This window comes from Brachyistius frenatus, unplaced genomic scaffold, assembly GCF_029030835.1.
Source record: "Brachyistius frenatus isolate BFR_SWC_R1_liver_20210118 unplaced genomic scaffold, ASM2903083v1 Contig_92, whole genome shotgun sequence".
Lineage (NCBI taxonomy): Eukaryota > Metazoa > Chordata > Actinopteri > Embiotocidae > Brachyistius > Brachyistius frenatus.
In genome coordinates, this window is record NW_027210691.1 from 548,730 (window position 1) to 574,752 (window position 26,023).

The following is a 26,023-nucleotide window of genomic DNA, read 5'->3' on the forward strand; positions in this document are numbered from 1 at the left end:
GGTACACATGGCTACATCCTCAAAGGAATGGAAAAAAAATAGGAAATTAGAAAATGCTAAATTTGAAATATCAAAGAAGAACATGACTGAACTGTCATCGAGGACGACTCGAGTTAGATGTTTGTTATTTGTTGTTGTTGTTTTTTCTGATTTAAATTATCAGGAAAAATGACAAAAATGTGACTAAAGTTGACATTTGCCAAAACAAGCGGCAGGTTACAAAGTCGTCCGTCTTCGTGTGAACTCGTTCCAAGCTGCTTTCTGTGCTGAAGAATAAACGACCACTGTAACTCTCTAAATCAGTCTTCCCTCCATCTGTTCCTCAACTCGGTTTGGTAGCGCTGCAGAGAGCAGATCAGTTAACATGCGCTGAGTGGGCGTGAATAATTCATAACATAATAACTGAGGCTGACAACAATGTGGTGGGACATATTTAAGTCTCTGTGTGGAGATTAGATTACAGACAAAGTAGTAAAGTCTCCTTAAAAGGGTCGCAGCGCTTGTGAACGCAATACGTGAACACCAGCTGCAGCGTCGGACAGAAACTCTTTCTATTCATCTCAGTGTTGAGATCTTTAAGTTGTTTTATTACTTTATTTGGTGACAAATCAGCTGTTTGTCTACGTTTACCTGATTTTCTCCTGTTGTTTGCACATTCGAGTTTCAGTTTATTGACAGGAGGAACCAAGTACAGAATACATTCATCTCAAAAGAGAAATCTCTCAGCTCAACTTGTTCGCTCTGAGCGGACGTTTGAGTAGAAAACGAGAGTTGTCAAAACGTGATATTTTATATTTAGCGCGTGTTTTGCAGGGTGCTGGGATGATAACCTCGGGGTTTACGTAATGATCCGATTGTTCTGAGACCAGCGTGACATGCAGCAACGAAGATTAGAAAGAATCATTGCATTGAAAAACGTCTTTGAGGCCCCGACTGTTAGCAAATTCCCAATATGTCTAAAATGAGATATATTATATTTCAATGCATTGCACATTTTTTATAAACACAACCAACCTGAAACACATTTTGCATGAGTTTTTAACACTTTTCTTCACTTCTTAGCTGCAAAAAAACACTTTCTTTAAATAAAGTCATGCAGTTGTGACTGTTAAGCTCCTAAAAACATGTTTTTCAAACATGAACTTAATCAATATTTCTTTTAATCAGCTTTTACACAAACAGATGAGCAACTATCTGTTTCTTCTCTGGAGAAAAATCCTGAATAATTTTTTATACCGGCCACCGGATACTCGGCTCGCTGCTGCCGCCCTGCAGGACGCTCTGCGGTAGCGCGACGCGTGGAGTGGTGCGGCGTCTCGGTGAGGATGAGGACGCGTCGGGGATGAAGGTCGGAGAGAACTCAGGATGTTTTGACTGACTCTCGGATCGGACTCGTGTTTCATGCAGATACTCAGCATGCAGATTTATAGGCTGCTGATATCTTTACCATGTGCTCTTCCTGTTATGTCTGCCCCCCCGCCCCCGCCCCTCCAACCTTTGTTTTAGCGGTGAAGCTTTCTGCTGATGTTCTCTTAAACTGTGTTGCTGCAGCTTCAAACGGGCACGAAAAATAATATATATTTATATATGCATATTTATATTTATACATACAAAGTAAAAACGAAGCAGATCTACACATGCAGATTATAAAACGGTTAAAAAAAGAAGTCTGTTGACGGTGTGTGTGTGTGTGTGTGTGTGTGTGTGTGTGTGTGTGTGTGTGTGTGTGTGTGTGTGTGTGTGTGTGTGAGAGAGAGAGAGAGAGAGAGAGAGAGAGAGAGAGAGAGAGAGTGAGATATATATAAATGTCAGAAGGAGTGTTTTATAGCGACACAGGAGGAGGTGATGATTGGACACGGTCACGCCGCTCCTCCGCAGGAAGAACCCGGTAATGAGACTCACCTGTTTTACCTGTCCGTCAAACCGGCGCAGTAACCATCAGAGTGAAATCCTCGGATCCTCTGCTGCTCGTCTCCGTCCGCCTCCACAGGGAGGTCAGAGGTCACGGTAGGAAATCACACCTTACAACTTCCTGCTTAGTTTGATGAATACTTTATTTGTAACTTTAAAACCTGTAAAAAAAAAAAGTAGTTTTTAAATCAGACGAAGTCTGCAATATCTGCGGGAGGTTTTATACAATGAAGTTAATCAAAAAAAGAAAGACTTTCAAAATAGAAACCTGATATATAAATACAGATAACTCAGAATTTAGCCCAAGTGTGAGAGCAAATTTGTTCGCAATGCAAATAATATATTCTCAGTTTATATATTTTTACTTACAAACAGGTTTTTTTGCTTGTATAATAAAGACACAAAAATACCTTCATAAGAAGTGTCTTCAGCTGCAATACCAGCGAGTGCCACTAGAGGTCGGCTCCAAAAAGCCTCCGGCTCCATAGACTCCCATTCAACTTCTCTCATCAAATCCAAAGTGAATAAAATGTGTCCATCAGTTATCTCGGTGTTGTTAGCTAAAGTCACTCCTTCTTCTTAGTTTTCTGGAGGTCCATCTGAAAATAATCCCTCATTCATTAGAAAAGAAGATTCAAGAAGACCTGGTTTTGGGGGCGTGTCTGTTTGATTGACAGGTCTGTGGTGCAGTCAGGTTACAGCTATCGGTGGGCGGGACGTAGCAGGTTGGAGTCGTGATCACGTCGCACCGTTTCCTCCTTTAATCACGAACACTTAATGTCCGCTAGAGGGCGCCGTCAGATGACCGTAAATACGTTGTTAATCAAATCATTATTTTCTTCTTCTTACACATTTAAAGGGTCGTTCTGCTTTATTTCAGCCTGCTGTTTTTCCCATGAATATGTCTGCTGTGTTTCCACGGGTCAGGCTGACCGAGTAACAAACGAGTTCAACGGGTCGCAGTAATATGCTCCGTTATATAAGGGCTGATAAGCTCGAGCTCTGTGCAGCTTTCACAACAAACTTCATTTTTACACAAATCTCTTGTAAACTTTCAGTCTGACTGAGAGGAAACACAGAAATTGGAGCTGTTAAATATTCAGGTACTATATCACGTACGTAATATTTTGTGTCTATTGTCATATAGAAAGACTTTTTCTGGCAGATTTTGTGGAGTACAAGAACTTATATAAATACTTATATATATAAACAAAAATCTTAGTGCTGAATGTTAATATTAAAATGAACTGTTGCTCTGACTTGAATAAAAAAAAAAGTCATCATGTTTTTATCACCAATTTTCTGCTTTAAAAAGTCGAACTTCGTCACGGATGTTGTTGTTTTTGTCTTTCAGCGACGGAGGAAGAGCTGGACTAAAAATACAGAGATGAAGAGGAGAAAAGGAGGTACACACACACACACACACACACACACACACACACACACACACACACACGCACACACACACACACACACACACACACTCACACACACACACACACACACACACACACACACACACACACACACACACACACACACACACACACACACACACACACACACACACACACACACACACACACACACTCACACACACACACACACACACACACACACACACACACACACACACACACACACACACACGCACTCACACACACACACACATACACACTCACACTCACACGCACTCACACACTCACACACACACACACACACACACACACACACACACACACACACACACACACACACACACACACGCACACACACGCACGCACTCACACACACACACACACACACACACACACACACACACACACACACACACACACTCTCTCTCACTTCCTCTGGTTTGAGCGTCTAATCACAGCAGTGCTGAGGAGTAGTGAACGCAGTAACAGACATGAAGTGAGACTCTTAATGAGCTGACAAAACAAAGATAAATACAGGAAACCAACATTTCTCCTTTCTGTCCTACTTCCCTGTCGTTTCTTACTCCTGGTTTCCTCTCACGTGTTCGCCTCTTTCTGCTGACCTTCAGCTGAAGGTCATTTAAATCTGCTCGTACTCGTCGTGTTTAGAAAAAAAAAAAAAAAAAAAAGAAAAAGCCGCCTCAAGGTAAACCTTCGTTTTCCTGTCGGCTCGTTTCCTCTTCCTGTTGGCGAAGAGGTCACGTCCTGGTGGCAGCTCTAAGAAAGATGACATCAGGCTTGATAGACACCTGCTGCAGGTCTCAGGTATGTGTGTAACTATGTGAGCAGAGCCAGAAGAATTTCATTAATTTTTCTGTGTTCGGATCGATTCATTTATTTTTATTTTCCTGTCGCTACATCAACTCAAAACATGATTGAGAAACTGTATGCATTTCCTTCAGGAGTTTAAAGGCTGTATAACCTACGCGGGCCGATCAATAAATTCAGAGTCTGTTCCTGAACGCACCACAGCGACCTTCATGAGGAAGTATTCAGAGTGTCGTCTCCTGTTCGACATCATCACCTGAGTTCAACACCTTAACGTGAAGAGAAACTCTGGAAACAGTCAACAGAGACGGCGCTGCGTTCAGGGACAGGCTCTGAACTTATTGATCTCGTACATAACACTCTTTGCTGGCAACAGAAAAGGCTGTTAACAAACTGTCGGAAGGTCTCATAGTTTGAAGGAATAAATGTCACGTTGTACATGAGAGCGCCTGAAGCTCCGCTGCAGTCTGCAGGTTTGTTGCAGTCCGCCGGAGTTTCGGTGTTGAACATCAGGCGTGTGTGCTGCTGCTGTTTCGGAGAGTCTGGACGTGAGCCAAATAATCCTGCAGAGTGTTCAGGTGCAGCGAGTCTCATCACGCCTCAGCTCCTCTCTGCTATGTGGCCCCACCGGCCTCCAACCGGAGCCTCGCTGCAGTCGCAGAACCTGCATATCAAACGCTCCGGGGGTCACGGACGCCCGCAGGCCTGCAGCTCTCCAGCCGGTGCTTTTAAAGTTGTTCCTGCTGCATGAAAGAGATTTAAATGTTTCATCTCAAAATGAGCTAAAATAATTCCAGATAATTCTTACTTCAGTCCTGATGATGCCAACGAGCTGGCAAATATGTTGAACTCAGGAGTTGCTGCTTCCATCGCTGTGACTTCAGACCATAATACTAACTAACCAACCAATCACACGACACTTACATCCCTCTAGTGCTGGGAAAGTGCAGGGCAGCAACCAACAGTGACGTCACCCGTTGGTTTGTGAACGGCCGTTATGAAGCATCTTGCTAGTTCGAAGTGGTTTGGAGCAGGAAGTGACCGTATTTGGGCGAGATCCGATTGGCAACAGTACGTCAAAAACGCAGCTTTTTGAAGCTTATTTTCTAATTACTGACAGGATTATTTTCAGGTGGACCAAATTAACTTGTAGAAAAACTTGATTGACTTTGTATTTCAGGAGATGACCTAAATGAGAGTCTATGGAGGTTTTTTGGAGCCGACCTCTAGTGGCACTCGGTGGTATTGCAGCTGCATCAGCCTCATTTTTCAGACCGGGAAGCAATGAACACTTTTTTGAATACAGTCTTTGGAAAGTACCCACCCTGAAACAGGAGTAAAACTTTTCTACCTTTTTAAAGTGGGGAAAAATACGGTCAAACTTCATTCGTAGCACACGTCGTCGTGTCGCTGCAGAAAAGTTCCTCCACGTTGACGCGTGTTCGACCTGCGTGGACTCGGCTCGCCTCCTGCCGGGCGACTCTGCAGCCCCGACCGCACCGGCCGACATTCCTCAGTGTGAGTCGGTGTCTTTATTGTCACTCCGTGATCCAAAGTGACAACTCCATCACTGTCGATGAGTTTCTCCCGGCGCTGAGTCCAGAGGACAACTTCCCCACATCAACAGGAGGGACAGCAGGGAGGGGAAAACTCGTGTCTCTTCACATTTCTCTCTGCGGTCAGATTGTTTGAGACGTCAGCAGCTCTGAAATCTGCCGGCAGCTTGTTTCTGTCTCTGCAGTTATCTGGTAGCTTGACAACCAAACTGTGAAGCTTCACGTGTTGTCTGCTGATTCACTCAGTGTGGAGCCGCTGGTGTCTACCGTTTGTTTGCATCTGAAAAAAAAAAAGATGGACTGAGGTGAAGTGGAAAACACTGAAATGTATTCAAAATTCCAGAAACTGGTCTCCTCCAAACATTTACAGTGTTGTAAAAAGAAGTGATGCAAAACGGTGGTAAACGACTGTTCTGAGTCGTGCTGCTGGCGTCAAATTCCAGAAAAGCATTTTTTTTTTCATAAAACAATAACATTTCTCAGTTTCAACATTTGATATGTTGTCTTTAGTCTATCTGCAATGAAATATTGGTTTACGCGATTTGCAAATCATTGCATTCTGTTTATATTTACATTTTACAAAACGACCCAACTTTTTGGGAATTGGGGTTGTAAATGAAGGTCTTCATCAAACTAATGCAGCTCCCAGAATTATTTAATAATTTAAAAGCTACAAATATGTCAAATTGGAAGTTTATAAACGCTGCTGTCATTTGATAACCTGACGACTGATTTATGTGGCGTGAAAGTGATCTGGGTTTTTATTGTTTTTATTGCAGCGTGTTATTGACTCTCGCTGAGGTCTGCTTGAAGTGCGAGTCTTCAGACCAAGTGTGTTTGAGTCCGTCAAACCGTTTCACTTTCACTCCCCCTGTTGAAGCCTGTCTTCCTGCATTCCTGCCGTTTATTCTTACTGGGAATCATCAGGTTTTCTCTGACATGAGGAAACAGTTGTTTTTAGAAGATTTATTGGAAGTTTAGCAGAGTTTGTTTACTCAGGTGCGTTGTGTAATGACGGGTATGATGCTGGCATCGAGTCGATAACGACAAGACAGGACGTCAGGCAGGTGAAGAGGAGGAGGAGCGAACAGGTAGTCGGTCCACAGAAACTCTGTGATCAGTGTGAAGCTGCAACTCTGCAGCCTGCAGGGAGAAACGAGACCACATTTCTGTACGCTTGTGAAATATGTTTGTTTGAAACGACTTCCAGCTGCCCGCAGGTTGTTTCTTCAGTTATTATTAGAGATCGAGCACCGAAGGTGCGAAAGCCCTTTTGTTCTTCAAGGAATTATTTTTCTCGTTCCTTATTCTTACAAATGAACTTCCTTTTTGGCGACTTTATCATATTAAAAAACTCATGAAAATTGGTACACACGTGTCTTTCGGCGAAAAATGTTGTATTCTAGTAGAGTTGCGAGTGGGCGTGGCCAAATGGCTCGCTAGCGCCCCCTAAAGAGATGCGGCTACATTTACCTACATGCACGAAATTCGGTGGACACGTGTATCACACCTAGATGCACAAAGAAGTTCTATTGCAACATTACGTCAACTCAACAGGAAGTCCGCCATTGTGAATTTAGTTGCCATTTTTAGCGATTCGCACGTTGTACTTTAACGAACTCCTCTGAGGGATTTTGTCAGACCGACTTGAAATTTTTCCAAACGGCTCGCTAGCGCCCCCTAAACTGCAGCCGCGGCACCTAGTTTCACCTACATGCACCAAACTCTTTGGACAGGTGTATCACAGAGATGTACAAAAAAGTCTCTTGGCATCATGAATTTGTTTTCGTCGATCGGCATGCCCGTGGCGTGACGGCCATTTTGAGCGTCTCGCCGTGAAAGTGACTAACTTTTATGAACATATTCCGATCTTCCTCAAACATTACATCTTTGATAACAGTCCCGCCCTGAAGACATCTGTATGGTAATATTCGCTAATAGTCATAGTGCCCCCTGCTGGAGACAGGAAACGAGGAAAAAAAATTAAACTGTGCTGCATTGGGGATCCCTGACACGCACCATGCAAGGGCCCGCATATCACTGCTTGCAGTTTTCATAATTATTATTATAATTACGTGCATGTGGCTCAGTAGAATTTATTGGTTTTATTTGACTGATATAATTTTTCTCATCAACAAATCCCATGTGCACACCAACATTGACTGGCTGTTAGTAATGAAGCCTGATGCACTTTATATTTCTGTGTTTCAGAGGTCCCTTTAAGCCTGGAGAACTTTTCCTGCGACCAGGTCGTGTCTCTTATTCAACTTGCTGCCATTTATTGAAGGTTTCAGAGTGTAACACATCGAGTGACGGGGTAAGCCTATTTCTACTATCATCAAAAGGAACGCAGCATTTGTTGAGCTTCATTTCTATGGCGTCACGGTCGGCACAACAAAAAATCTATTTCACTGACTCGTTTATTTAATCGAATTTAATTATAGTTTTGATTTAATTATAGTTTTGATCGGGTGGGAATAAAAAGTTCTGCTGTAGTTTTTCCAGATCTTACCGTAACCTGCTGATAAAGAAACTGTTTCTGAAAAAAATGTCACGTTGTATACTCGATATATGAATGTTCAATACTTTTTCCCTGTGTCATTTCACATTATTACACATAACTTAATTTCTTAACTTATTTGTTTTGGTTTCTGTGTATTTGTGGATTATTTGGGTTGTTACCAATATCTGGTGAAAATGTCATGTCAATAGCACCTTTGGAAATATATTTACTGAGAAAAATGGTGACGTGTTCAATACTTATTTTACCCGCTGTACATGATCAGTTAAATTGATTGTATACGTTAAAGTATTTCATTTGAAGGTCCTTAATTTTAACAAATCAGGGTAATTCCAATAAAGTCAGAGGTTCGGAGACATTACCGCTAGAAACAAAAAGGTATAACTTTTTGTTAACCATTAGCATAATTAATTATTAATATTTATTATATGCTTATTTATATGGCAAATCAAAAATGAGTTCTTAAAGTGTTAGAGAATCAAAATATAAGTTAGAAATTTTAGGAAAACGAAAAATTTGCTTTTGCTTATGCTAACTGTTGCTTAAATGAACCCAAATGCTTTCGCTTTCACCATCATTTTCTAGTTCTTGTGAAGTCTTTTTGTTCTTTTTCACCGCTGAAATAACACATCTTATAGAGTTTATAATTTTTAGGGCAAAATAAGGTGTTGAAAAGTCACATTTTGGTCTGAACTCCAATACGATCAAACATTAAGATGAACGAAAGTAGCGAAGCTGTTTCCAGGTTGTAGACTAGGTTTTTTTCAGGGGTAATTTTTTGACTTGTGATTCAGTTCTTTGATAAGATCGTTGACCTGCGTGGTGAGTGAATTTTTTTACTTTATGAGGAACGGTGCATCGTTTGATACCACCTCTTCTTTTTTTTTTTTTTTTTTTTTTATCTCTGTTTACTTTGGCACCAAAACTCAGATGACATTTCAGAAGTGTTTGGAGTTTACCAAACTTTCTGTCTGACTACACAGATTACACTGCAGAGGAATTTATCAGAGCTCGTGTGTTTACTTCGACATATTATAGGTGTGTGGTATCCACCCGGCTGTCCGGAGTCTCGACTTCTACTGACGCTGTCACGTGTCTGTCAGCTGATTCTTCGAGTTATTAAGTCAATAGTTGGATTTTCCCGTCAAAAACAGTGACAGAAACGCAGGAAGTGACTGAACAGACTCATCTTAATATGGTATTTTCAGTGCAACTTACTGTATGAGCACAGCAGTGTGACTCCAAAACTGTTATCAACGATGGAATAAACATCCCGCGACCACCAAAAAAACCTCAACAGGAAGCACAAAACATGATGTGTTGTGTCCAACATCAGAGTCTGAAGGAGCGAATCACTGCCTTCGGATGGAACTCGTGAATTCGTGGTTACGACATAGGAAATCACGTGTCTGACAGTATGCTGCGTATTCGAGTGGTTATGTCCTGAGTTGCCGTTGGACTGTGAAATATGCCGATATTTAATCATATCGTGACGTGAGAGCAGATATTGTCTTAGATTTATATCGTAGTATCACGATACGACATAATTATTGTCTTTCTGGTTATAAAGACGACATTATGTGAAGATTTTGTCAAAGCACCAATAATCTTCCGAAAGATCTTCATTGCAGTATTGATATCCAGATATTTGATTTTTTGTGCATGTCGCCCAGGCCTAGTTGCCATAGCAACATGAATGGTGTTACAAAAAGCCCCAGAAACTAATTTAGCAAGCTAGCAGTTGCATAATATCTTGCAGGAAATACGAAGGCTTAACGGCTGAGGGAAAAGTTGAGGCCGTGCGAATATCAGCATTTTTCTATGATTTTAAATTACAAAGTAAAACTCCACCAGAAAACATATAACAATAATGGTTTTGGATTTTGACCACTTCTTTGCAGAAAACCACAAAAAGAGGTTACATCACCTAAAAAAAAGGTCTGATTTACTTCTTTTATTTATTCGTCTTTGAAAACTTTCATCTTTCTTTTAATATTTATATGTGAGATGTTGCACTGATTAAGTGGTTCTTGTCCAAAAAAAAAACACTGTTTCACTTCAACAGAAACTATTAAGACTTGGCAGAGCTCAGTGCAACTAACAAACAAATCGGATGAATCACTGTTCTCAGGTTTGTGTTTCTTGTTAACACGTTGACCGGACTTTCCATCAACACGAACAGTTTTCAGATGATTTATGCAGCCAGTTTCAACAGTCAAGCTTTCAGAAACTGTAGAAAAAGCAATCAAAGATTCCCCTTCAACTGCAATTTAAATTTTTTTGAAACTGCTGAATTTTTCAGGATGTAAATCCTTTCTGGGAGATGAGTGTGCTCCGAAGAAAAATTCCCCGCATTACAGTAGCTGTTTTAACAAAACACCTGAAATATCACATTCTTGTCTGCCGATAGCGAAAGAGAAAATGGTTAAAGATTGTTAGAGTGGGGGGAGGAGGAGGATGGATGAATGGATGGATGTGTCCAGTAACTAGCACTTCTTGATGCAGGAGACCACCGTTGACTTCCTGTTTCCTACCAACAACCACAATAGTTCCCTGAAGTTATTTCCATGCTTAAATGCAGCCACAAGATAAGAGAGAATTTAGGAACACTAATTGTCTCACGAGTTGTGTTGTTCTGCTGATAAGAGCGTCAGGTCAGGAAATGCCTGTGTGTTATTCTGGGAGGCAGTTTTGGGACAATGAAGTCTGATCATTTACTCCTGGTGTTGGCTTCGTGATCTGAGATCAATATGTTAATGAAGCGGGTAATCAAAGCCAGTAATGACCACAGACTGGATATAAAAGTGTTCGAAGCTTCCAGCTCTGAAAAATGAGGCTGAAGCAGAAGTGTCTTCAGCTGCAATACCAGCGAGTTCCACTAGAGGTCGGCTCCAAAAAGCCTCCGGCTCCATAGACTCCCATTCAACTTCTCTCATCAAATCCAAAGTGAATAAAATGTGTCCATCAGTTATCTCGGTGTTGTTAGCTAAAGTCACTCCTTCTTATTAGTTTTCTGGAGGTCCATCTGAAAATAATCCCTCATTCATTAGAAAAGAAGATTCAAGAAGACCTGTTTTTGGGGGCGTGTCTGTTTGATTGACAGGCCTGTGGTGCAGTCAGGTTACAGCTATCGGTGGGCGGGACGTAGTATCGTCAGGTTTCCGATCAGATCGGTCAGATCCACCTCTGGCTCCTCCCCCAGCTTGTCCAAATATGGTCACTTCCTGCTCTAAACCGCTCCGAACTAACAAAGATGGTGACGGACAGAATCTGAACTGGAGGATTCATAACGTTCACAAACCAACGATGACGTCGCTGCTGGTTGCTGGTTGATTGAAGCTGGTTTTGGTTGTTGTAGCTTGAAGTGTTGCTGTTTGACTAACTGTGTTTTAGAAACATAACCGTGTCCACAGTGAACTTCACAGCTTTGTACGCTCTGAAAGAGGTGCATCGTAAAGTTCGACTACAGAAAGTACATGTTTGAGTTATTATTGTTTTTGCTTTACTTGTGTGACCTGGATTATTCCAGAGGTTTCTTGCAGTAACCTGTTGTGCTGCACAGATCTGGCCTGCAGCCAGCAGCTTTGTGGCTGAGGTGGGTCTGATTTTCTCTGAAGACAAAGGTCAAACTTTACAGCTTGAAATGAAATGAAACGAAACTCCAAACTCTGATTGTTAAATGAAGTCATCACAACAGACTCTGAACTCTCCACCCTGAGTGGTGGTTTTAACATAGTTAGGATCGGACTTCAAAGAAAGATTCATTTCGAAAGAATAACATTGATTATTTCCCCTTTTCATTACAATGGACCACAAACATCCACCATTACTGCTTTCATTTTTTACAGATGAAGAGATTTGGTTATACAGACAGCTAATTACAGTTATGTGACATGTAATTTGTTTAGGAAGGTCTCTTATACAGATGCAATGAAAAGGTTTCAGTTTTTTAACTGTGCTTATGTAGACATTTTTGCATATTCCCTAAAATATAAATAATTTTTTTTCCCTATTTCAGTTAAGTTTATTCAAACAATGAAGTGTTCTCTTGGTGTTATGTGAGGAGTTGAGCTTCTATATGTTGGTTTGTTTGGAGAATCTGTGTCTCAAAGTTAGTTTTATTTTGATCGTTGTATCGTCTCAGAATTGGAATCGTTTGGGTAAAAAAATTCAGACAGCATCAAAAATCAATCATATTTTCATGTAAACCTGGAAAAGACTTTTTGGATTCGTAAAAAGTTCTGACCTGTAAAACGAAGAAGTATTTCTGATTTTATTTCCGCAGCAGATCATCACGTTAACAAAGAATAGATTTCAGCTGAAATGGGACCAAGAATCACATTTTTATTTGTTTGAAACTAAACCAAAACATTGGCATAATCCTCAATAAATAAAACTGAAACAAAGCTGGAAATTTTACTTGTTTTTTTTTAAATTTCATATCTTCATCTTTCATCCTTCCAACTTTAGTGGTGGTGCTCAAAAGGGCGATGAGTCATTGGCGGAAAAGCTGGTGAGCAAGAGGGAAGGGAAATCTGGATCTGGACGATTGGCGCAAATCTTTTATCAAGTCTTTAAATGTATTTACTTACAGTAAATCAGATGTTTAATCTCGAAGGTGAAAAAAGAAATAGAAAAACTTCTTTAGGGCTCAGCGTAAGTGGAAACTCCCGAGAATGAGGAGGAGGAAGAGGAAGAGGTGGTGGCGGAGGCTTTGGGGTTTTTCAGCCAGGAAACTGAATCCAGATCAGAATCTTTTTAAAGAGACAATTATCTGCTTTAGTTTTTGTGATGAAATAACGGTTGAGAACAATCCCAAAACTCAACAGATACAGCGGCAGCAGGAAAAGGTTGTGTTGAGGAAACGTGACTAAAAGCAAAACTGTATGAATGCATCAATGACTCGATCTAGAACGTGAAAGGAAACCAATTTAGAGAATTTTCTAAATCTCTTCAGACCTTTTTGTCTTCCTTTAGCTCCTAGTTTTGGTTCGGTGGTACTAAAGGCCCGTGGCCACCAAAGAGTTTTTCCCTGAGCGCAGAGTATTTATTACTGTTAATGGGAGCGCCACAGCGTGATGAGGCTTTTTTTCTGCTCGCTGAGATTTTCAACTTTGGGCAAAACGCTGCGCTCGTCACTGTTACTTTTTACCCAGCCGTCCAATCACAGTGATGGAGGGGCGGGACAAATGCCACAAAGACCTGACTTCATGTATAATATACGACAGTTTAAAATTTTATCTAATGATTGTGCTGCAGGTCTGACATTTAATCCAACAATATCGGAAATGTTTCGGCCCAAGGTGGCGGACCGATGAACCGATGCTGCAGATGACTAAAAAAAAAAACAGATTGTGAATCTAGTGAGTCGCAAGTGCTGTAAGACACAGAAAAGCTAGTTAACTTTAAATTTCAGGTCGAAAAAGAAACACAGGACACAATCCAGTCAAGTTTCATATCCAGCCTGTTGTTCTCAAGTGTTGACAGTTTGTAGTTCAGTCACCTCCGTTTAGGCCACATTTGTAATTCAGAAACTAAACTAACACCCGTGGAATGTAGTTTCCAAATCAATCTTTATTACACAATAAAGGCATTTTACCAGAAACAATCTACTTTTAGATAATTAACTAGTGTATGTGTCTATGTGTGTGTGCACCGGTGACATCTACTGCTCTAACAGTGTTGGACGTCAGTGGGCAGAACTTCTGTCTGAGTCACAAACTTCATTGTTGTGGTGCCAGAGTGAAATCTGCCTGTTTAGAGTGTCATGATGCAGCTGCAGGATTAGAAACAAACCCATTTGTCATCTGAAATCCCGTAGAATGTTTTACACAAGTTCTTTTGTTGTTATTACCTATCCCTCTGTCGTCAGAGTTTGCTGGCCTCCACAAAGCTGGGTATTTTATTTTGGGGGGGGTGACGGACAGAATCTGAACTGGTGGTTACCACTTGGTTGGAACTGTGTAAAGATACCGCTATAGCTTCCCGTTAAAAGCGCTTTACTGGCCTTGTTGTGAAGAAGGTAACCGGAAGGAAGTGCAATGTGGGTTTTTTCAGAAATTAGCATCGAAATAAACATAAATAAATATGAATCTCCTTTATAATCAGACGAGCTGCAGGTGACAGGCTCCGACTGTGATTTGTGGCCAGTACACCGACAGCATGCCTTCCAACATTTTGTCCTGATGGTGGTCTTCTCTTTGACAAATGTTGTTTTACCATCCAGGTGTCTGACTTCAGATGTAACCGTGCGTGTTAAAGTTAAATAAGTTGCTGCAACCTTTCGTTGATCCAGCAACTCCTTTCTCTCTCTGGAATTTTCGGTCTCATTACCAGCCGGCGTGGACTCAGTGGGACGTTCCTCCTCCTCTCCGTCTCTCCTGGTAGAAGCTGGACTGCCAGCCTTCACCTCTCATTTGTCTCTGGAAACAATGGCACAGTTATATAATCACATTCCTCACATACTTTAAAAAAAAAAAAGTTTTAACGAGACACATTTTTTCAGGCTTTTATGCTGATAGAAGGTTGGTCTGATTTACAGTCACACTGGGAGCCGACCAGGACAACCAGTCCAGCAGTCCTCTGATCCTCTGACACGTCTTCAGCCTCAGGGAGAACAGGAGTTTCTGAAGACTCAACAAGTACACAAAATTCGAACTTGTTGGTTTGGAAAGTTCGAACTTCTCAAAGATAACAGGAGGACCGTCAATATTCTTCCTGTCATCTGCTCTAATGTTCGATGACCTTTATCAGAACCACATGGTCAATGAGGTGAAGTCAACAGATACACATATAATCCTCCATGTGTAGTATTATTCATCCCGAAGATGATGCGTTTTCATCCACAGCTATTTTTTGACTTGGATTAGTTTTGGACTATTTTGGGCCTTAGTTTTGTGCCGATTTAAAACTAGTTATAGACTCGGTTTAGGACTGATTTTGGACGACTTGACCTCAGATTAGCTGCATCTTGGAGAAAGTGCCCCAGTTGTTCTGTGGATTCAGTTTGTCTCGGTGTGTTCTGTCTCTTCATGTGATCCAGACTGACATCAGGCCTCTGTGGGGTTCAGACCATCAGCTGCACGAGTCCTCGTTGTTCATGTTGATCAAAACAGTTCACTCTGACTGTGACTTTGGGCTCATTGTCATCTTGTTAAGTGATTAGCTGTTTATCATCCCTGATGATAATGGACAAGAACCTAAACCCCTAAAGCACCGGAAATGTGTTGGATCTTTGTGACGCTGTAGTTAATGACACTGTACTGAAATGTTGGAAGGCCTTAAGGTATGAAAAGACACAGTCCAAGCCTGGTTGTTAGACTGGTTTCATTTCTGTCTTATCAATAATAATATTTGCTGAATTGAGTTTTTTTTTTGTGGTCTTTCTAAGCTTCTGTGTGCTAACTGTCCGTCTGAATCAGAGCCAGTCTGCTGTCAAGGGAGTTAAAGGGGAGTCAGAGTTCACTCAGCCAGGAAAACCTCATTCATTTCCTGCTGGATCTCAGCCAGCAAACACACACACACACACACACACACACACACACACACACACACACACACACACACACACACACACACACACACACACACCCCCCTCTGACATGCATTCAGTTTCATTGGTTGTGACAGCCGGGACAAAAGCCCTGCGAGGCCGAACAGCAGAGCAGAACTGTCGCTGAATCGGCCTGTGATTCGCAAATCCATCAACACCTGTCAATAAATCCATCTGTCAATCAACCAGAGTGGGCGGAGCTGTAATTGCATTTACCCTGTTTTTTTCTAATCATGCACTTTGAGTTGTGGCCTTGTTGCTGACGTCTGAACCACCGCTCAGATTTACAATCAGAGAGGTCTGCTGTGTTGGCGGTTGTTTCCATAGTTACGGAAACAATCGACCAGAATTTTAGGGGCGGGATTAAGAATAGAGACGGTGCTTTCCTGTGCCAGAGACACAGAAAAATGGTTGCAAAAGTGGGGAGAATATCAGACCATCATACAGCCATTAATTCTTGGCACAAATGTCGCATTAGCTGTCCTCCAGTATGACACAATAGTTACAGGAATAACAACTCTGCAATCAACATATTTCACCCACTCACATGATAAACATGAAGTAAAGTGTTCCTGGAAATGGTTTATCACTAGCTAATAGTTTCATTTGGGTCAAATATCACTCGCATGGGAGGGCGGACACGCTCAGCCACCGAGCCGCGCTGATAAGCATCTGTTTTTTGTTTGTTTCGTTTATTTGTGGTCATTTTAAGACTCACTCTGGTTGGTTTTTGTGTCTCTTTCAGTGAAATTCTGCAGGTGAAGCTGAACTCTACGGGCGGGAAAACCTAGTTGCCATGGCGCCACAGTTCAGGTGGTTTGTGCTCCCTGGGTTTGAAAAGACGCAGCAGCAGACAGGTAACTGAAACACACCGACAAAAGAGGGAAGAAGAGCACACAGACTAAATACAGCAGGGAGGGAAGGACCACGAAGGACAGGTGAAACTAATCAGGGGGCGGGGCCAACAATCTTACAACGGACAGGAAGTGAAAACAAGAGGAGACACCAGCGGTGAGTCATTTCAAAACAGGAAGCACAAAACCCAGACTGACCTGAAGACTACGAAGCAGAAAAGAAGTCGGGCGGCACGGTGGTGCAGTGGTTAGCACTGTCACCTCACAGCAAAAAAGGTTCCGGGTTTGAATCCGGTCCTGGGCCTTTCTGTGTGGAGTTTGCATGTTCTCCCTGTGCTTGCGTGGGTTCTCTCCGGGTTCTCCGGCTTCCTCCCATCATCCAAAAACATGCACCTCAGGTCAGGTTACCTGGCGCCGCGCTAGTGGCAGCCTGCTGCAGCAGCTCCCCCCTGAGAGCCCCCCCTGAGAGCCCCCCTGCTGTAGTGAAGACATTTCCCCTCAGGGATTAATAAAGTGTATAAAATAAAAAAAAATAAAAAAAGTCCGAAACCAGAACGGAACCTCAGAAGGTTCCCGGTAGAACTCGGTGTTGACAGTCTGACCCTGGGGGATGAATTCACGGTGCACAACAGGAAGTCTCTGAACTTATTGATTGTGCCTCGTATTAATCTTCTGATTATTTGCTCTGTCATCATCAAAATGCCTGAGAAGCAGAGCCATCTTAAATTTCAAATGAAAAGCCCAAAAGGTTGGAAAGGACAGAAAAGGATGAACACAAATATTTTCTCCCACCTCACTTTTAAATGGTTTGTCATGGTTTCCTAGTTTTGCTTTAACTGAGATGAAAGGAGTAAATCAGGAGAGTGGAGCTGAAACAGAAGAACTGAACAGTTATATTTGCCTTTGGCGTGGCTGCAGCGGCATGTGGCCTTTTGTTTAATTGTCACCCATTTATCCGCCCACGTGTCACCTGTCACCTGTTGGCACAGATTGAACATACCTGCACTTTCATTTCCAGGCTGAGGAGGCGGAGGAGGGTGTGGATTCTAGGAAACGGAGACGGAACGGTGGGCGATGATACGTCACGATGAACAACGTGCTCGCGAAGACCGTCTTTTTGTAACTTGTGTTCCTGTAAAACGTCAAGACGTCAAAGAGCGCTCGAAACATAGAAATAAAAGACCTGCGGCAACCAACAATGACGTCACCCGTTGGTTTGTGAACGTTATGAATCCTCCAGTTCAGATTCTGTCCGTCACCATCTTTGCTAGTTCGGAGCGGTTTGGAGTAGAAAGTGACCATATTTGGACGAGCTGGGGGAGGAGCCAGCAGTGTGTCAATCAAACACGCACGCCCCCAAAAACAGGTCTTCTTGAATCTTCTTTTCTAATGAATGAGGGATTATTTTCAGATGGACCTCCAGAAAACTAAGAAGAAGGAGTGACTTTAGCTAACAACACCGAGATAACTGATGGACACATTTTATTCACTTTGGATTTGATGAGAGAAGTTGAATGGGAGTCTATGGAGCCGGAGGCTTTTTGGAGCCGACCTCTAGTGGCACTCGCTGGTATTGCAGCTGAAGACACTTCTGGATCAGAACCATTTTTTCGGAGCCACTTTTGTTTACAGTCTGTGGTTATTAACTGCCTAAAAACTAGCTGCATTAAAAGCAAAGTATCTAAATGGGTTTTGTTTCAGGAGCCGGCGAGATAATGAAAAGTACTCCAGCTAACAGATCTTCTGGTGGTTTAAAATGCTTCCCGTGTTGCACAGTTGGGCACTGATGCGACTAAAATCTATCAGTTTCAGGTGTTTACTGTTCACATGGTTTCAGGAAGAAAAGAGGGAAGAATGAAAAAAGCAACTTCTACTTCTTCTTGGGATAAGCAGAGCTGATAAGACAGCGGTACGTGGTACCAGAGAGGAATGCGAAGTCTCTGACAGCCCGCCAACTCCACTCATTAAAAGTGGGTTAAGATCCAGAAGCAGAAGCTGAGTTACAACTGGTGAAAACATGAAAGTACTGCACACAAATGCTATTAATATACACCCATTTTTAATGCTGTGACAAGCCATAAAATACCACCAAACATGTTTAAAGATGTAATGTTGACCTTTTGGCCCATTAAGCCATCATCAGGACGGACCAACAGCTGCTCCAGCCCTCTGCGTTTTACACCATTGAAATCACACTGAGCTCGGTAACAGCAGAAGGGAAGAACAACATCAGTAAAGACAGCTGAAAAAATCACAAAGTTTATAACAGCGTTCAAATGGAACTGGTGAGTTCGTGGTTACAACACGGGAAGTCATATGCTCGGAGTTCAAGTCGTAAAAACGTGGGTAACGTAATGCAGGGAATACAAAGACCACAGAGGGAAAAGACAAGGCCGTTGGGAAGATCAACATTTTCCTCAGATGTCGGCTGTTATATAAGTTATAAATACAAACTCTCCATCAATAAAATAACAATATATTAGCTCAGCATCCAACCAAACATGAGCTTCCATGACCTCTGACCTTTCTGTAAACGTCAGCAAACACATCGTGAATACCACAAGAGGGCGCCGTTGATTTGGACTCTTCTCGTGTGCATAGTAAAGCAAAATATATTAAAAAAAAAAACTCTTTCTAAAATCAAATATGTCTTCAGGATATCTCTATCACTCATAATCCTGCATGGACGTAGCTTGCGGGTCTGAAAAGTGAAGCCGATGCTGAAGAGCCTTAAAACGCAATTCCACCGAGGGCCACTAGGGGCTGGCTCCAAAAAATACTCTGGCTCCAATAGACTCCCATTCAAAAAGCATAAATTTCTCCCCTGAAGTACAAAGTCAGTTCATGTTTTCCACAAGTCCGACAAACCTGGATGTTCATTCTTGACCTTTGATAAGAGTTTGATAAAAATCGAACTTACTTTCGATTGACTTTTCATGTTTTTTTGCCTGAAGGTTCATCCAGTGAAAAAAATACATATCTTAAACAAAATGTACTAAATGTGTGGAACACAACTAACAAATAATACATTAAAAAAAGTAATCAGTTAGAGGAGGATTTGGGATTATTGCCAATATATTAATACACTTAAATTCATCTGCTTACACACACAAAAAAATACATATATTCTGTTTAGAAATGAGGAACAAAATCTGCTGCTCCATTTGCTCTCTGAGATACGAGTGCAGTGTTTTGCAGTGGTGAGGACACTGGTCAGAGTGTATGTATGTGGAAATGGCTCCATCTGGTGTCCAGTGGACTTTAGTCTCCGGCTGTTTCTGAGGCCAGCAGGCAGATGTTTTCAGAGAAGCAGCTGCTTAAAAAACAAAACAAAACAAAACAAAACATCTGCACGCGACCTGCTCAGACGGACACCGTGAGAGCAGCATAGACGGGTATTTAACATATTTGTCTTTGGGGACTGGTGGAGACCAAAAACTGAGCCAACTTTCAGGTGGACACAAATACGTCTCTAACTGAACATGTTGCGTCATAAACACATTGTTTGATGGACTGAAATCCAAATTTGTTTCCTTTTCAGTCCGACTGAAAGTTTCAACTGATTCCCGTGTTTGTTGGAGAGCTGGCGGGAGCTAACGCTAGCCCGACCTCACTAACGGGAAAACGCAGCAGGCCGAAATAAAGCGTAACGACCTCTTTAACGTGAAGCCTGCAGCAAAAACAAAAGTTCAGATTAAATTTAAATCTGGTCCCGGCTCGTTTAAATGTTCCAACAACTTTTCAGTGTAAAAAAAACAAAACAGCAAAACACAGAATGAGCCTGTTTTTATTTCCTCTTCTTTTTCAAACCTCAGAAGATCCGGTAGACTCCGTGTTCGTGGGCGGATCGAGGACTCCCATTGGTCGGCGAGTGCCCGCTGGCTGAACAGTGATAGGCTGGGCGGCCTGTCTGTCATCATGTCTGCGGTGGGACTGAGAGCAGATACATGCAGTGAACCTGCAGCAGCAGGACGATGGGCTGCAGCAGCTCCAGCATCAAGGACATCCCACACGGCCCGCAGCTCATGCGGGAAACCGGCTGTGAGTCCAACGTTTGTTTCACTTTTGGATGCTTGTTTATAAAATCTGACGGCGAAAGAAAACAGTTTGTGGGGAAACGAGAACAGAAAACAGATCAGCTCCAGATAACTGTAACGATGTTTTATCTCGTGAAGCTTCTCACGTTTCACTTGAATCTGAACACAGTTCAAGTTTGAGGAGTTTTTAAAGTTTGCAGAAAAGTGCAGCTGACATGAAGGAGGCTCGCACCTGTTTACCTTTAATAACTCTGACTTAATGATGGTGGTTTCACACACACACATCCTCTGTTTATTCACATGTACAAAAATCTCTAAACAATTTCCAAAAATATACATGAAATCTAATATTATGAATTTACAAAGAGAAATTTTATACTGTGTTTATTTTGCTTAATGAGATAGATGCCTAAATAAATACTAAGATGCCCTCATATCTGCTTGCCACAACAATTTTCTATATTTGTAATGCTAAATATGAGGTTAAAAATAATTAGATTTGCACCCATGCATAAAGATATAGAAATGAGAAGCTTTCATCATTTTTTTTGTAAAATCTGTATAAATTAGTTTTTAATATTTCTCTGATTAGGTTCTGGTTTTGGCCTCAAATATTGAATTTGGTTTTGCAGTAATTCTCCTTTAAATGAAATTGTGTGTTTAAAGTTGTTTCACACTTTAGTGCCTGCAAGTTATCCATCTGTTTGTTATTTAGTAATAAATATAGAAAAATTAAATTCATGTTAGATATTTGCTCAAAATTATATCTATATTCTAAAATAACTTATAGTAATTATATAAATTAAAAACAAAGCGTGTGTTTCAGTTCTGTGAATAAATATTCATTCAAATTAAACCAGTTTCATGCTGATGATGTTTGAAAATTCAGTTAAAACGATTTGTGCACCTGAGTAGAAAATCTCCCAATTTTTCCATAATGATCCTTGTTTACATGTTTTACTCATGTTGTGGGGACCTGACGTCCACGATGGGACAAAACGAAACTCTGAATAATATAAGTTGTTAAATATTTGTGTTAAAAGACTCGTCGGACAAACAAATTCCACTAAACACATTATTACTTTGGAAACTGTCTTACATGGGCCCCTTTCAGCTGATAGCTACACCAGTGTGTGTGTGTGTGTGTGTGTGTGTGTGTGTGTGTGTGTTTATCTCGTGTGTGTGTGTGTTGGTGGTTTCAGTCTGAGCGCTCTGATAGCAGCCGACTGCATCTTGTTGAAGTCCTCATCTGTTGTTCATCTGTGTCGACGCCCTGAACGGTCCTCGCTGATTACTCTTTACCGACGAGCTCTTTGTCCATCCTGCAGCTCATTTTAAAATATTCTAAATGTAAAGATTCTCCCAGAGCTTTCAACACTAGCCTAACACCTTCTTTGAGGCCTAAAGCTTTCTACTTTCAAATGTCTGCGTTGCAACAATATCTGCTCCTGATTGAACTTTATTCTCATGAGAATAAATCTTGTCAGGTCCGGATGAGCTCGTAGCAAAGGACCACATTCAACCCAACGTAGACTCAGAATAAAATCCTTAAAAAGGATAATAGAAAACATAGTAAAACCATTAAAAAACATGCTCAGATATTTACAGAATATGATAATAAAACAAATAAAAATCCATTAAAAACATGTTTATATTTTGATAGAAAACATAATAAAATCTATAAAACCAATAAAAACATGCTCAGATATTTATAATAAAACCAACAAAATCCATAAAAAAAACTGTTACATGTTTAAAGAAAACATTTGAAAAAGGGTACAAGAAATCTAAAAGATAGTCTTGAAATGAAACGTTTTTGCAGGAGTTCAGGAGGCCTTTAATTTAAAGGTTTAACACCTGAATATATTTAAAATATGCAAAGATACACAAACAGAGAGACGTTTACTGGTAAAGAACTATTTCAGCTGTTTCACTTTATTAACACGATAAGCGGTCGATTCGTCCGTAATCAATCGAACGTTGTCTGTGTTTCAGTCTCCGCCGCCCATCTCCTTCGCCTCTACGAGAGGTTTAAGTTTCTGGACAAAGACGACATCGGCGAACTCAGGTTAGTGGACGGACCGGACGCCCGCTGTCACCAATCCTGTTCGGTGACTTCCACAGTGGGGAGAGTGTCCGGTTTGGGGTCTCAGGATCTCTGTTGTTTGCAGATGAAGTGGTTCTGTCATCAAACGGTGACCTTCATCGCTGGGCGGTTTACAGTTTACAGGGTGTTGTAACCAAGCAGCAACCATCAGTGACGTCATCAACCATCAGTGATGTCATCGTTGGTTTGTGAACGTTATGAATCCTCCAGTTCAGATTCTGTCCGTCACCATCTTTGTTAGTTCAGAGCGGTTTGGAGCAGGAAGTGACCATATTTGGACGAGCTGGGGGAGGAGCCAGCGATGGATCTGACTGTTCTGATCGGAAACCTGACGATACTACGTCCCGCCCACCGATAGCTGTAACCTGACTGCACCACAGGCCTGTCAATCAAACAGACACGCCCCCAAAAACAGGTCTTCTTGGAATCTTCTTTTCTAATGAATGAGGGATTATTTTCAGATGGACCTCCAGAAAACTAAGAAGAAGGAGTGACTTTAGCTAACAACACCGAGATAACTGATGGACACATTTTATTCACTTTGGATTTGATGAGAGAAGTTGAATGGGAGTCTATGGAGCCGGAGGCTTTTTGGAGCCGACCTCTAGTGGCACTCGCTGGTATTGCAGCTGAAGACACTTCTGGATCAGAACCATTTTTCAGAGCCACTTTTGTTTACAGTCTGTGGTTATTAACTGCCTAAAAACTAGCTGCATTAAAAGCAAAGTATCTAAATGGGTTTTGTTTCAGGAGCAGGTGAGATAATAAAAACTGCTCCAGCTAACAGATTTTCTGGTGGTTTAAAATGCTTCCCGTGTCGTACTGATGTCAGTTATTTCAGTTGCAATCCTAGAAACCGTTGATCTCTCTGTGTGTTCCAGGCCGGAGGATTTCAGAGAAGTTACGGAGTTGGCCTTCAACCCCATCGGAGACCGAATCGTCGATGCCTTTTTCTCTCCGGGGTACAGCAGCCTGCACGTCACTTATTAAAGAACAATACCGCTGTTTTGAGTTTCATCCAGGCTGCCGTTGCTTTCTGTTACGTTTGATTAGGGTTTGTTTCTGACGATGTGAACCCAAACTTTCAGGGAAAAACATCAAGTCTTTGAGTTTACCAAGGTTTGGACTTGACACTTGATTGTTTGTCCTTGATTGCTTGTAACAGGAAATATTTCCCTTTCTTGGCCCCTTCCACTCTCTAGACAGGAAACGGTAGACTTTCCCTCCTTTGTCCGGATTCTGGCTCATTTCCGTCCCAACGACTCGAACCGAAGCGGAGACGGAGCGCAGCCGGAGCCGGCCAACAGCAGCACCGGGAAGCTCAAATGTCAGCGCAATGTGCTTTGTTCTGCGTTTGTAGTTCTGAAATCTTTCTGACACTTTTTACTTCTCTTTACTTCAAAGAAAATTAATTTAGAAACTGTTTGTGTTCAGTTGCCTTCCAGCTGTACGATCAGGACAGAGATGGAAAGATTTCCAGAGTGGAGCTTCTTCAGGTCGGTAACTATTAAACTGGAAGACAGTTAATCCTAAAATAAATAAATAAAAGTGTGCATCGTCTACATAGAAATGAAAAAAGGGGCCCAGAATCGAGCCTTGAGGTACGCCGCAAGTCGTCTCAACATGCTCAGCGATTGGCTGCTTCTGTGACTGACAGGTGCTGCAGGCGATGCTGGGGATGCATGTGACGGAGGAGCAGCTGCAGAGCATCGCTGAGCGAGCCATTCAGGAGGCCGACCTGGACGGAGACGACGCCATCTCCTTCAACGAGTTCAAAGAGGTGAGACGGTCGATGAACTGTCAGACTCTTTCTCACATCCAGTCCAATGTTAACATCAACACAGACATCTTTCTCAATGTTATAGTATCAAAATACTCTGCGATGTACATATTAAACAGAAGAAATGAACTTTTATTTATTTATGTCTTTCTTCTGCAGCGTCAGCGTTAAAACGTCTAAAAGAAGGGTTTTTATTTGTTTTCAGTCTCTGGAGAAAGTCAACATCGATCACAAGATGAGTATCCGCTTCCTGAAATAAAGATGGAAAAGAGGAAACGGCAGCAAGAAAATGACCAAGTGGGTAAATCACGAACCAGTTTTTGTACACGATCTTTACTGTCGAAGGAGTCGAATGTTCTGACGCCGCATCATCAGCACCGAAAGACGAAAAAAATAGAATCGAATAGAAGAGCTCGTTAGCCCTCGATTAGAAACCAGTAAATAAAAAAATATGGTTTAAATAAGTTTCTGTTTGGTGCTGGACTCCACCAACACCTGTTGGTTTGGAGTCTGGTCCCCTTTCAAAATGTGTCCCCCGCTTCAGCTGGTCACCATGTATTTATTGTTATGAGTTTTGTGTGAACTGTGATTGAACTTTTGAGCACTGACTTGTGTCCTAATGAATAAATGATCAACTTTATACAATTATCCTGCATCAGTGAGCTTCATTGACATCCGTTTTAAAAGGAGTCCTCAATAATCAATGCTCTCCTGTGTGTATTAACCCTTTACTGACAGCGGTGTATTCTCGATGTGTCGCCACCAGGTGGAGCTGTTGCCAAAGCTTTTTCTCCGGCCCGGCAGCCAGTGGTGTCAAACATCTGGAGGAAATTAGGAGCTTTCAGATGTTTTTATTTGAGTAGGAAATTAAATATCCGTTGGAACCTCATCAGTCTGAAGCTGATTCTGTTTTCCTTCTGGATTTATTATCCTTCCTGCTGTTTGTGGGCTCAAATTCACAAACCAAAAAGCCTCTTATTTTACCTTGATGTTGTTCCCAAGTAATACATTTCTAGGGTGTAAGTGTTCTTTTTCTTAAATAAATTGTAAAATGCCTTTCATTATATAATTTTGGAGGCCCAACTATTCGGTTTTGGGCATTTCTAGAAAATATTTTACAAATTTAAATTTCAAGTTAAAATTATTTACAACTCACGAACTCATATGAACTAAATCCATGTTCTGTATGCCGTATTTCTACGGTCCTTCACCCACCGTGTTTTGTCTCTCTAACAAGAGCCTTACTGAAAGTCCGTCATTATAAAGTTATTACATAAAAACTCAGGATGAGCGAGTACACCATTATCTGTATCTGTTAAACCAACTTAATCATATGTATCTGTATCAGTACTCAGATGGGGCGGGGCTTAATCCGGAAGTGGGTGGTGCTTAGTGTGTGGAAAGTAACCGGTATTTGTTCAATTTAACCTGAAATCGATATGGGTTGATCACAAATTAC

The 26,023-nt window shown here is 41.6% G+C and overlaps 1 protein-coding gene across 1 annotated transcript; it reads left to right on the plus strand.

Moving 5' to 3' along the window:
- The first annotated feature begins 1,813 nt into the window (after positions 1–1,813).
- On the plus strand, positions 1,814–25,204 carry chp2 (calcineurin-like EF-hand protein 2). The gene is made up of 10 exons (XM_069710541.1): positions 1,814–2,007; positions 3,266–3,317; positions 7,925–8,030; positions 20,456–20,681; positions 22,673–22,745; positions 23,666–23,746; positions 23,987–24,111; positions 24,219–24,280; positions 24,442–24,564; positions 24,770–25,204. Exons 4-10 carry the CDS (start codon positions 20,615–20,617, stop codon positions 24,821–24,823), a joined length of 585 nt encoding a protein of 194 aa, XP_069566642.1. The 5' UTR covers positions 1,814–2,007; positions 3,266–3,317; positions 7,925–8,030; positions 20,456–20,614; the 3' UTR covers positions 24,824–25,204.
- The last annotated feature ends 819 nt before the right edge of the window (positions 25,205–26,023 follow it).

Excerpts from the sequence above, each read along its gene's own strand:
- chp2 (XM_069710541.1), top strand. The coding sequence starts at position 20,615 with ATGGGCTGCAGCAGCTCCAGCATCAAGGACATCCCACACGGCCCGCAG. Across the intron at positions 22,746-23,665 it reads GACGACATCGGCGAACTCAG|GCCGGAGGATTTCAGAGAAG; the intron begins GTTAGTGGACGG and ends TGTGTGTTCCAG. Across the intron at positions 24,112-24,218 it reads CAGCACCGGGAAGCTCAAAT|TTGCCTTCCAGCTGTACGAT; the intron begins GTCAGCGCAATG and ends GTTTGTGTTCAG.